At 41.4% G+C, this 12185-nt stretch overlaps 1 protein-coding gene across 6 annotated transcripts in view; it reads right to left on the bottom strand.

Annotated features, from left to right (window-relative positions):
• Positions 1-12185, bottom strand: part of nktr (natural killer cell triggering receptor) — a 17572-nt gene that overhangs the window by 4011 nt on the left and 1376 nt on the right. The window contains exons 2-13 of one of the 6 annotated variants that reach the window (XM_005722680.1): positions 11741-11819; positions 11113-11187; positions 8675-8782; positions 8126-8170; positions 6669-6756; positions 5823-5852; positions 5035-5180; positions 4093-4312; positions 3739-3906; positions 3530-3617; positions 3190-3338; positions 437-3109 (exon numbers count right to left, since the gene is read on the bottom strand). In XM_005722680.1, the coding sequence (XP_005722737.1) occupies positions 437-3109; positions 3190-3338; positions 3530-3617; positions 3739-3906; positions 4093-4312; positions 5035-5180; positions 5823-5852; positions 6669-6756; positions 8126-8170; positions 8675-8782; positions 11113-11187; positions 11741-11798 (3848 nt within the window). In that variant the 5' untranslated portion in view covers positions 11799-11819. Of the gene's footprint in view, positions 1-436; positions 3110-3189; positions 3339-3529; positions 3618-3738; positions 3907-4092; positions 4313-5034; positions 5181-5822; positions 6307-6353; positions 6380-6668; positions 6757-7823; positions 8023-8125; positions 8171-8674; positions 8783-11112; positions 11188-11740; positions 11820-12185 lie in introns of those variants that run through there. The other 5 variants (XM_005722681.1, XM_005722683.2, XM_005722684.1 and 2 more) reach the window with 5 other exon arrangements.

Below are 12185 nucleotides of genomic sequence, written 5' to 3'. Positions count from 1 at the left end.
TTGACCAAATACTTATTTTCCACCCTGATTTACGAATAAATTCTTTACAAATCCTACCATGTGGATTCATGGATTTTTTTTTCACACTCTGTCTCTCACAGGTGAAGTGTACCTCTGGTGCAAATTACTGACCTTTACGTGGGGGAACTTGCACAATCGGTGGCTGACTAAATACTTTTTTGCCCCACTGTACATAACCACGCTCTAGACTAAGTTGGTATTTTCCTCTGTCACGTGAATTAAAGTCAGCTGATTGTAGTGTGAGTGCAAGATTGATCGATAAGCAGCCAGACTAATAGTCCCAAGGAATTGGACTACTGGGAATCGGTTTTCTACAAAAAACGGTCCTTGATTACCATTCCTACTCACATCAAACAATTTATTAAGATTCAAAGGTGGCGTCTGTAAATCATCGCAGTGCTTTATTCTCACTTACCTGGAGGAGGAGCTGGAGCTGCGGGATCTGCTCCTGGACCTGCTGTAGGAGTGGGACCACCCCCGGGAGCGTGACCGGTGACTGGAAACAGAGCGGGATTTTCTAGACAAGGACCTGGACGTCTTTGGAGACCGTGTTCCCTTTGCATTTCCCACAGAGGGGGATCTCTCTTCACTGGAGCTCTCCTGGTTTCTCGGTCTCTGGTTGAGCCGCGCGGTCTTACGGACCTCATCAAACAGAGATCCCGGTCGGACCCGGCTTTTGCTTTTTATCTCCATTCTCACTCCCTGCATGTTGCCGGTCTGGTTCTCTTGAGCCTGGACATTTTTCACAGTGACAGGGGGAGCATTCACAGTCTGTACAGCTGACGTTCCTTTCAGTGGCCTCCATTTTAAATTGATTACAGTGGCAGCAGGCTTGCCAGCGGTTCCTTTGTCTTGCGATCCGCCAGCTGTTGTTGTGGAACTAACGGCAAACTGTTCTTTGCTATGAGATAAAGCAGTGTCATTGTTTTCCACCTCAGAAGAGTTTGAGGTAGATTTTAGGGTTATTTTAGGAACGCTGTTGTGAGGATGACACGAGACTGAAGATTCAACAATTTCAGCATCATGCTCCGGAGTACAAATGTCCATGTCATCTAATGTCTCCAGCTCCTGGACACTTGGCCAGTGAGAATCGCTGGCGCTATTCCTGTTGGATGACTCTAAATGAGGTTCAGTGTGTTTTGCATTTTTGTTGATACCTTCTTTTGTCCTCTGTTGCCCCCTTTCTTCTTCTTTAGTAGGATTACAGCTTGCAGTTTGGTCCTTTGCATTGAGGTTATTAACATCAGCACTTTTTTTAACAACTCTTCCAGGACTATGTCTTTCCCTTTTGGATTCGTCTTCTTCTTCCTCCTCTTCAAACTCTAAAGGTGGTTGCCAGTGAAAAGTCTCTTTCAGCTTCTGATGTTTTCGCTTAGTCTTCTTGGTCTTGTCCTTACTGTGGTGGGAACTGCCTTTATTCTCACTTCTCCTCTTATGTTTATGCTTACGTTTAGCTTTCTTCTTGCTCTTGTGCTTCTCTGGCTCTGCTGCTTTCTCTGGGCTTTCCTCTGACTGACCAGAAGCTGCCGGAGCATTCCCTCCATCAGATGTTTTTCTGGAAATCTCATAATCCGATTCTGAACTAGCTTCCCCTTCCTCTTTTTCAGAAATAGCTAATGTCCTGGCTGCTAAATTTTCAGAGTCACTTTCTGAATTCCATCCAGAGATAGAAGATAACTTCTTTTCCAGAGACTCGGCATACTGAGCCACCCTTATCTGCATTTTCAATGGGATAGCGCTGTTGCTCTGGCTCACCTTATCACTGTCACTGTCCCATTCAGACCTGTTATTAAAAGTCTCTGCTGGCACTGAACTGCAATGCTTCGTCTCCAGATCCTCTGAGCTTCCCTTGTCTTTTATTTGCTCCACAGAGCCAATGACACCAGGGCTGCGCTCACTGTCTGTCCTGTTCTCCGATCCTGAGTGACCATCTTGACTAAGGCTTACTGAAATTAACTTATCCAAATTCTTTACTCTGCTCAGAGAACTGTAGTACTCCTTCCACTCCTTGTCTAGTGACTCCTTCTTTGCGTTACTTGTTTTTGGGGACTTTTCAGACTCTGATCTGCTGTAGGACGATGACCTGCTCTTGTGCCGGTGAGCGGACCTGGACCTGGACCTACTGTAACTCCGACTCCGTGAGCGACTATAAGAACGGCTGTAAGATCTACTCTTGGATGACCTGCTGCGTGAGAGCCGTGAAGGTTTTTGTGCTGTGTTGTCTTCAGAGTCACCTGGCAGAGACTTTGGCGTAGCTGAAGTCTGAGCTTTATCTGCTGCGCTATCGACTGCTTGCCCAGTGGAGGAAATGTTGCTGGGAGCTACTTTAGCTTTAATTTCCTGAATATGGATGTAGGAGGGTTTCCATGGTTTCTGACCCGGTTTCCAGCGAGAGGGAGGTGGACTGTCGCTCAATGGGATCACAGGGACACTTTCAGGAGCCGGGACAGCTGGCAGTCTGGGGACAGGTGCGACTTTGCTCTCTTGAAGCTTCTCACTCACAGGGATCATGGCGTCTGGTTTGCTTGTTTTTTTCTTTCTCGGAGATCTGGAAAAACTCCTTTTTCTGGGTGGCGTCAAAGATCTGGATCTGTACCTTGATTTAGACCGGGAGTGAGAATGGGACCAAGACCTAGATCTAGAGAAAGATCGCCCTCTAGATCCAGACCGGCTTCTAGATCTTGAGTAAGACAGGGACCTTCCTTGAGATCTGGATCGACTGGATGTGTATGACTTAGAGTAGGATCGGGAATCTCCGTATGACCCCGAGGATCGGCGTCTCCTTCTGTTTGAAGAGTGGTGTTGACTCGAAGAAGAACGAGTTAGCGAACGAGATTTTCTGAACCCTTTCTCTGAAGACACAGACCTTTCTCCATCTGACTGGTTTTGATGTTTGCTCTTGGAACTCTTCTTCTTGTTATGTTTCCGCTTTTTGGCCTTTTTCTTGTGTTTAGATTTCTTCTTCGCCTTCTTCTGTTGGCAGCGCTGGCTGGACCTCTCCGAGCTGTGGTCTGAGGAGTGCTCTGCAGACTGGGACCACGCAGAGTCGCTTCTGTTGTCCCATCTGCTTGAGGAATGGTCATTCAATCTGTTAAGCCAAAAGACGCATGAAAGCAAATAGAAGGAAAACTAGTGTTTAAAGTTAGGAAGGAAAACACTTGGTCATACTTGTCTCCTTTGCTCCATCGCTCGATGCTTGGGGGTTGATAAATTTTGGTTCTCTTCATTTCTTCTTTCCAGTGCGGTGGAGTTTCACTGCTTCCACGCTCCTCTACAGATGCAGAGCGTGATTTAGACCTCGTAGGAGTGTGATACCGCTGCGAAAGACAAAAAAAGTAAAAACTGTGCATTTGCAAACAATTCATTAAAACTAATTCTGCATAAGAGTTAGACTAGATAAACACGTTTTACAAAATTCACTCCTGTGACTCAAAAAGAAATCCAAAAATTTGAATATTTACATATACATTATGTTAGCAATCTCTGATCTTAGTTGAGGTGAGCTTACTATCGTTCCTCTGCCTCTGATCTTCCGTCCAGACTTGGATACAGCTGGTTTCGGGTCAGCTGGAAGAGTTGCTTCTTCTTTTTTAACTCTGAAAATTAATTTGAAATTGAAATCAAATTGCAGCACTTGCTGTGTTTACTTAAATTAGTGTTTTGGTTGCTCATTAAAAAAAAAAAAAGTATATACATGAAGCACAACTTTGAACTGACATTTCTGCTTTATCTTCCTGAGATGGCATGTCCCGTCGCAGCAGGAAGCGGTTTTCTGGCACAGGTGGTATTTCCTCTGGCCGAACAACGGGCTTCTCTCTCTTCCCACCCAGCTCCCTCTCTTCTTCCACCTCGTTCTCTCCCGCTCGTAGCTCTCTTCCCACAGGGCTGTGACAGCAGTTATATTTTTATTAAGAAAACAACAAAAAGCTCCTACAGATGTCAGTACTGAAGTCTATACAGTCAATTGGTGAAAACTGACAACACACAAGATATGTGTAAGTATTTATTTAAAAAAAACGTTATAATGTGATCATGAACAAGAACTTACATAATAAAATAAATAAAAATCACCTTTGCTTGGAAGGCAGACTATCTGCATCTTTGTCCTTCCTTGACAGTCTCCTTTTCTTTTTAGGCCGTTTACTTTTCGAATGTCTCTTTTGCTTGTAACGCCTGTGCTTTTCATCAAGTTCACTTTCAGACTCCACTGAGGAGAACTGGGAGAACGAGTCATGGGAGCTCAGGGACGAGTCAGCAGAATGGGAAGTTCTTTTCCGCTTGCCTTCTAGCACTGCAGGAAGAAATACAACAGAACGTGTGGAAATAAATTAAAATGTGCTAATTCTGAAGAATACTTGACTCGTATAGTTAGTAAAAGAAGAGGGAAAGCTCAGACGCCAGGAGTCATTTTCATGATGGTACAAGTACAAGAAAAGCTTTGTCTGTTCTTTCCTGGTATGTTCAAGGCAATGAAAGCAGCCCTGGCAGAGTCAGGTGGGCTGAAGCCAACTGAACTCCACAGAGATCACCTCGCTGATCCTCATTAAACAGAAGATCCAGTTACACGCCCCGTGTTAATGCCAGTGGCGGGGGGGAGACGCTGGCATCCAAACGCCAACAAAATGAACATGAGCATGAAATACGAGCCAGTTATAATCACAGGCAACACACATTATCCCTCACTGGAAACAAAAACAAATGAGCATAAAATGTGTAACTTTCACTACAGATATTCTATTAAAGCTTTTGTATTATAACAAAACTTACAGTCACACTACACTGGCTGAGTGGCAACACATCTAATCTAAACAAACCCAAAGATTTCATACAGTGGGTCTAAGGGTATTGTCTAATAGTATCTTCTCAAAGATCAAAGAAAAAATTTGGATACAATTCTCCAAAAACTACAGTACCCAGGATGCATGGGACCTTTTCATCAGATTTACTTATCAAAAATAAATGAATAAATACAACAAAGCTAATCCTTCCACTTAAGAAGGTTACTGAACGTACCATCGTTTGCAGACTTGGTGATCAGCTGACCACAGTCGATCACTCTCACGTCAGCGTACGGTCTGCTGGCAGAATCAGTCTTCAGCCCCTCAATCTTCTTTATCACTTCAAATCCGGAGATGACCAGACCAAAGACGACGTGGACTCTGCATAGACGCAAGACAGACTTGAAACTAAAACCAACATTAAATGTACTATTATGTTAGTTTTAAGCCCTGGAGAGCATTTAGGTTTTGCCTCAATCAACTTCCTATGACAGAATATCCTACATTAGCACAGTACATTGAGCTAAAGTTTGAAAACTACCAAAAGGGTTCTAATCTATTAAAATCCCACTCACACAGGCCTGCTTAACAGCTAGCAACTGCGAGTGGTTGCTGGAGGTTGCTTCCTGATGCTCGGTAAAATTGTCCGTTTACGTTGTTTGCACAGCGTCTTCCATGCAAACTACGAGTGACCGAGGCAATCTGCTAAAGACCAAAGGAACCACCAGGAGGGTTTTTGGTGAACCAACCTATTTGCAACCCATTTCACTTAGTGACAGCCAGCAAATATTCAGCAACCGGTCAAGGAATACACATCTTTCCTAAGCAACAGGTGATTGCCAGCCTGTGTGGCTAACGCCAAACATGCTATAATCAGTTTAGTAACATAGAAACCTAACAATAGTTGTTGGGATGTTGGGATTTTTTTTTCCCCAAAAAGTTTCATATCAATACACTGAAAGTCTCATTTTCAGATTTCTATATAGAATTAGAATGTGAAATAATAATATCAGATGTACCTACCCATCAAGATGAGGCGCCATCTTAGTTGTGCTGATTATGGATAATCCAGCAGTAAGTGAGGTGGGGAGTCAACCAAAGGTGGAAGCCGGGCCATGAAAGTGGGAAAAAAGAGAAAAGAATAACAATAAACAAATACCTCGATCAAAGCGGGGATGCTACTGTACCACAGGGAAAATCTCAAAAGGAATTGTGCAACAAACCTTTCTTTAATGACATCTGATTGCAACTCAATTAGGAAAACACTCAACAGCAGAGTGTGGTAAATTACATTATCATTTTTTCTGTTATAAAAATCAATTTGCACAAAGACTACATATCTACATTTCCTCCTTCGAGAATTTGTAATCATGGAGGAAAATGTCAATCGTATGTTCAGAACCTGCTTTTGTGACAACGGAAGCCAAAATAACATTTTGAGTCACCTCAAGCCATTTGTGAAATATTTAAGCAAGTCCAACAATTGCAAAGACAAACTACTCAATGATAAATACAGTCAGGAGAGAGAGAAACACAGCCTTTGAGACACATTACCTTGGAAGAGCAGGATGCTAGAGTTTCTGTAAATTTTACACAAAAACGGCAAGAGAAAAAATGTAACAATTGTAGGTGAAAAAGAATGAATCCAATGTTTCTCTGCACTTTGAAACTAACTGCACACAGAAGAAGGGACTGCTGATGGTCACACTTAATGACAAATTCTACTCTAAAATCTCAAAACAGGAAAAAAAAAAAAAAAAGGGATAGAAAGCAAAAACTAATAAGAAACTTTCTTAAGAATGACAGTAAAATAGTGGTGGTTGGGGGGTAAGTTTTTAAAAGCAATGTTTTAATTTAAAAGTTACTCACATAAAAAACTGTGAGCCGTTGGTGTCCTTCCCACGATTGGCCATCGACAGCAGGAAGGCTCTGTCGTGTTTGAGAGTGAAGTTCTCATCTGTCGGGGGCAGATGCAGAGGATTCAAGTGTTAATAAAAATAATCATTTAAAAAAACAAAACAAAAAGGTTTATTAATTCATTAAAGCTTTTCGCTGTCTCACCAACCTATCCTTCCATAAAGTCAGCTCTAACAAAAGGTTTCTGTCGGGCCAAATATTACTGCAGTCTGTTTATAAAGTACCAAACCAGTAATGACTTTCAACAACTTGCACTTTTCAGATGAAAAGGTACCACACTGGTTTCTGTTCACATCATAGCTACAAGCAGATCTGCTTGCTGATGTGTGCAATATATTACGTGCATTTCTCAAAGTCAACCTTACATCACAGTCTTCAAGTCAGAGCTGCATTCTGATATATTCGAGGGTTAATCCGCTGTAGGAGTTCCAGAAAACACACTCAGTCGAATTTATAAAAGGAACCATTATCTTTTGCTTGCACAGCTACCAGGAATGAACTTTGCAAGTTGTGTTTAGAAGTCTGGTTTACATATTGCTCTGGAGTTCACCCTTGGGTTTAGCAGGGTGACATAAGCTTTGTTTCTAAAAGCTTTAAAAAGTTAGAGAAAAATGTCCAAACCACTGATTTAGGAGATTCTCAACGAGGGTCTGGTCCATCTCAAAAGTAAGCACCATCACTGACAGTGCTTACTTTGAGGGCCCTGCTTAGAAAAAGCAGTTACGGCTGTAACGGTAACATAAGGCGGTGCGACGCTGTTGGATCACTTCAAGTTTCAAGGGGTTTTTCAAAGCTGGAGATTAATGAGTGCTTTGCAAAAACAAAATAGTCCCCGTAATGTACAGTTTTAACAAAGAGAAGATATACAATATAAAAGTTAAAAGTGCAATATCTTCTTACTAAAGAGCAAAACCACCCGTCTGGTTCTGGCTTCATGTCCTGCTAGTTCCACCTATTTAACATAAAAACCCTAATCTGAGGGGGGGGGGACCTTTCAGTACAAATGTGAATCTGTGACGCTGCGAGCATTTGCACTGCTTTCACTGACTGAGGAAGGTGGTGGGGACGATGTTGGCATGGTGTTACGGAGCTGTGTACATCTCTTACCTTTTCATTTTGCAAAAGACCACTCTATAAATAAGAGAATATGTTGAAAATTTTAGGCAGGAAGATTGTAGCTTTCAGTAAAGAGAATGCCTACTCTCCATCTTGATTTGATAAAGCCTACTGCTGTTACTACATAGAAGAACTACACAATGGAAAAGTGAAGGTCAGCGCAGTCAAACATAGAACAATTCGCACACAAAACCCATTAACCATCTATGCAACTTTATATGCATGCTTTGTTTTTTTAGTATAGATATGCATCACTATTATTAGATTATTAGATAACTTGATATTCCAAATACCTTCAAAGTAGCCTCCATATATGGATTCCCCTCCTCTTCCATTTCCTGCAAAGATTAATAAAGTCAAATAAATTCACAGCAGCTTCTTTATATTGCAGCAGTGTAATTGTGTGTAGCTGCTGAAAAAGATGCTGCCTCATCAGCAAAGGCAGCAGTGATTCATGTTTATTGGGCTCATTTTTGAAGTGGCTGCCATGTTCAGGAAACTGTAGTCTCCTGGATTCCTGCCATGAACACCCACAACAAAGCCGCAGAGCATGTTTACGGTATGTTGGCACTTTGATGAGATTAACAGCTTTGATCAGTTTTTACCCATTTTAATTTGGCCTCTAATTAATGTTATTATTGAAAAACATTTCCCACCTGGAGAGCATTTAATCCATCTTTAAAACAACCCAAATGAGAGGTTTTTTCGCCCCGCTCACATAAGCTGTGTTACGCTCTGTTGGCTTTCATTAGATTTTGGACTGAAACGAACAAACTAGCAAATTAGAAAAAGGTGGAGCACTGTGAACACGTTCTTAGGTAAACGGGGGATTATAACATTACCTTCAGTAAAGTCGCCTCCCTGAATCATAAAGTTTTTTACAACTCGGTGAAACGTGGAGCCTTTGTAGCACAGCTTTTTCCTTGTGACTTTCCCAGTTCCTCTTTCACCTGCAATGACATTCATGTTAACTGAGCTCTCGCCAAAAAACAAAAACACTCAACCTGCTAATACACAAAGTGCTTCTGTGTTTACTAGATGGTTTTAAGAAACAAAGGCTTTTAATATTGCCACAAAGGAATGAAAACCACATTTGGGTGGTGGCTTTCAGTAAGCTATATGCCTTTAGTCTGGCATCCTGCTGGTACTCCCTTGGAGGACTGCCAAATTCATTAATAAATCTTCCACTGGACCAATACTAACCGGGGACACAATACTGGCCCAAAGCTATTACCCTCCAGAGTCCCCTTACTCCTGGGGTGAAATGACGTGAAGGCAGGATTTAATTAGATGTGGTGATGTGTTGAAGGTGGCTTTCAGCAGAAAGAGGCTGTGTGTCCTATTGAAAAGCTAAGCTAAGGGTTTAGTATTTTACTTCTTTGGCTTCGGCACTGTTCCAGGGGTTTGGTTTCCTTTGGAGTGAGCTGATCCAATTCTAAAAGGACACATTAGAAACTTTGAGAAAGTCAGCAAACTGCACCAGCTGAATGCGGGTGTGTATTACTGCTTCACTGGTGTGCTGTCTGTGCATGTGTTGGTTCAGGAACAGACTAACGAGCCTTTTCCCATGTCTGCCTTTGCTGCCATCGCATTCCCGTTGGCCAGGTAGGGTGAAAAATGAGACGGGGGGATTGCTCGGCTATGTGTCTGCAGATTTATGACTTTCTCTAGGCAAACCACTGCCTCTACAGTACACTACACTGCTCTGTGGGATGAAATATCTAGAAAACAGAGCAGCCACAACATAAGTCATAAAATGGTATATGTTTTTTATTACGTTATTGTCATTTTATTTCACTTATTTAATAACGTTCTCATTGCTATTGTATTGCAGTGCTTGGATAAACCTTGTTAAGTTGCACTTCTGTAAGGCCAAACAGATGAGGTTGACAACATCTGTGATGCAGCACATCACAGGACGTTATCTCTCAAAATTATGTCAGAAATTTTTATTTTATTGAACAGTTTCTGACGCTTAAACTTCAGCAAACTTCTCGACTGTGAGAGAAAACCTCTTCTCTAAAGCTGTGACTCGATCAGTCAGCGAGTGAAACTTGCCCCTTTAACACTTTATTTATGGTCATTTGTACAAGCAGACGAGCCTTTGGAAAGAGGTTTAAACCACTGCAAATATGTTTCTGTAAATTCCTTCAAAGTTCAACAGGAAGTTAAGCACCCCCCAAAAAATCCATCACAGATGAAAAGATACAGCGTGAAAACTACGGACTGGTGTGGTGCAGTAAATGAGTTTTGTTGTTTTTAAACTTTGTTTTCCCCTCACTTCAGCTTTTATTTACAATGATCCCGGTATAACCAGTGCGTTAGTCGCTTTGCACGCTGATGTTATCACTGTCACAGAACCACTTCTGTTTACGCTCACTGTTAAAGCGCAGGTAGCGTGTGCAGTATTCTCCTGAAGGTTAGGTGTCGCCACGTCAGTGCTGATAAAGGAAAGAAGTCAAAACTGGAAGCAAAGACATTGCCGTGTGTGTTTATTCAAGAAAGTCTAATCTTTTCAAACTGCTGTAGCTTCCCTCCATGTGTAGTGTGTCAAACTATGAGCTTGTGTATGGATATATCATTAAAACGGCAATTAAAAACTGACTATCATACACTTCATACGTGTCTTCAACTCAGTGTTGCAGAAACAAAACTAAATGAAACTAAAACACTGTGCAATCTGCCATGAATGGCAATGGCAATAGTGCCATCACTCTTCTCTGCAGCTTCGGAGTACCCCAGAGATTTTTGACACTGCCCCTATCTGACAACGGACAATCTGTGCAGGTGGATCAATGGACTACCAACGAGTGCTGACGCACTACTACCGCTGGACAATAATTCCCACATCAGCGATCCTGCCGACTCTTCAGTCTTTAGCCTGTGGTGATAATGCTGTGCAGACTTTGATCAATAAACAGCCTTCTGTCAACAAAGTGGATTATTTATCTGGTGGATTATTTATTTGGCGATTTAAAAACCTGCTACAATTCACTATTTACCTGCATTGTTATGAAACCACGGGACAATTTGACATTTGATAAAAATGAATTTAAACAAATACACAGAAAAGTAAGCTACATAAATGAAATCTGTTTTTCCATGTTAATCAAGTAGTTTTGAAATTTTAGAGTTAAAGTAGTGAAAATCTTGCACTTTAGTCTGGTTTTTGCCATGTTGAATCACATTTTTAAGCAGAATTATTCAAATATGCGATTAATGAAATGCTGTAAGGTCATGACATTTGACTGGAAGATATCTCTGAATGAGGATTACTCACCAGTGCACAAACAGAGGAAGTTTTTGCTGGTCTTGGGACAAATATCCGAAAAAAGCTGAAAGACTATACGCCCAACTACAAGACACATAAGTGGGAAAGAAGAGTCACTAAAAGTATCATCTTTAAGCAAAGTCAAAATAACTCACATATAAACAACAACATGTAAACAACTGGAAACAATCTTTAATAGTTCACAGCTACATTTTCTATTACAAGCTACAAGTTTCTATTACAGAAACCTCTCTGTAGCTAATGGCAAGTCTGATACTATGTGAGGGACAGCTGTGGAAGAAGGGCATCAGCTACATCTTTCAGGATAAAGTCACTAAAACAGTCTGGTCAATATTTTCATTCTGAGCAGCTATCAGGGGTTATATAGAAATATAACCTCTCAGCACAGATACAGCTGACGCTAAACCAGTCTATCAAGTTTATTCACCACTGAGTGAGCCACTTTCATTTTGTAAATGAATATCAATGAAAAGCTTGAACACCAAAAACAAAATCTATACATAACATTAATTTAAAAATCCTTTTTTTTTTTACATATCAATTCAAAGTATGGAAGTTAAGGTAGGCTCTAACTAACTATTCCCTCCACCTGTAAACTGATAAGGATTTCCCTTACTTGGCTCCCGGTTGAGCTCCACATCAAAGTAACACTGAGGGCGGTCTTTCACCCCCATTGTGATCAAAGTCCAGATGACCTAAAATGCAAAAACAAAAGAAGCTAAGCATAAAAAAAAAACAAAAAACAATGCTTCCCCCCCTTTTTTTTTATACGCATGTTTAAGCCAACAGAGACACAGCACATTGGAAAGAGGCTGTATACAACGGAGAGACTAAATGACAGCAAAGGAGGAAGAAACGGAAAGGGGAGGAGAGAGCAATGGTAGGGGAGAGACAGAGAGAGAAGTCTGTGGGGACATACAGAGGCTATGCAAATCCAAGCAGAGCGCACCAGACTCCTTACTGTATATTTATTGCTCTGTGACAAACACTGAAATGTCACCACTCTGGCTGAGCCTGCTTTGTAACATTAACAATAACCTGGAAGTGTATTTACAGCTTTT

The sequence above is a fragment of the Pundamilia nyererei genome, unplaced genomic scaffold, assembly GCF_000239375.1.
Source record: "Pundamilia nyererei isolate P.nyererei 1_Seehausen unplaced genomic scaffold, PunNye1.0 scaffold00007, whole genome shotgun sequence".
Classification (NCBI taxonomy): Eukaryota; Metazoa; Chordata; class Actinopteri; order Cichliformes; family Cichlidae; genus Pundamilia; species Pundamilia nyererei.
This window is presented reverse-complemented; position numbering and strand designations above follow the sequence as displayed.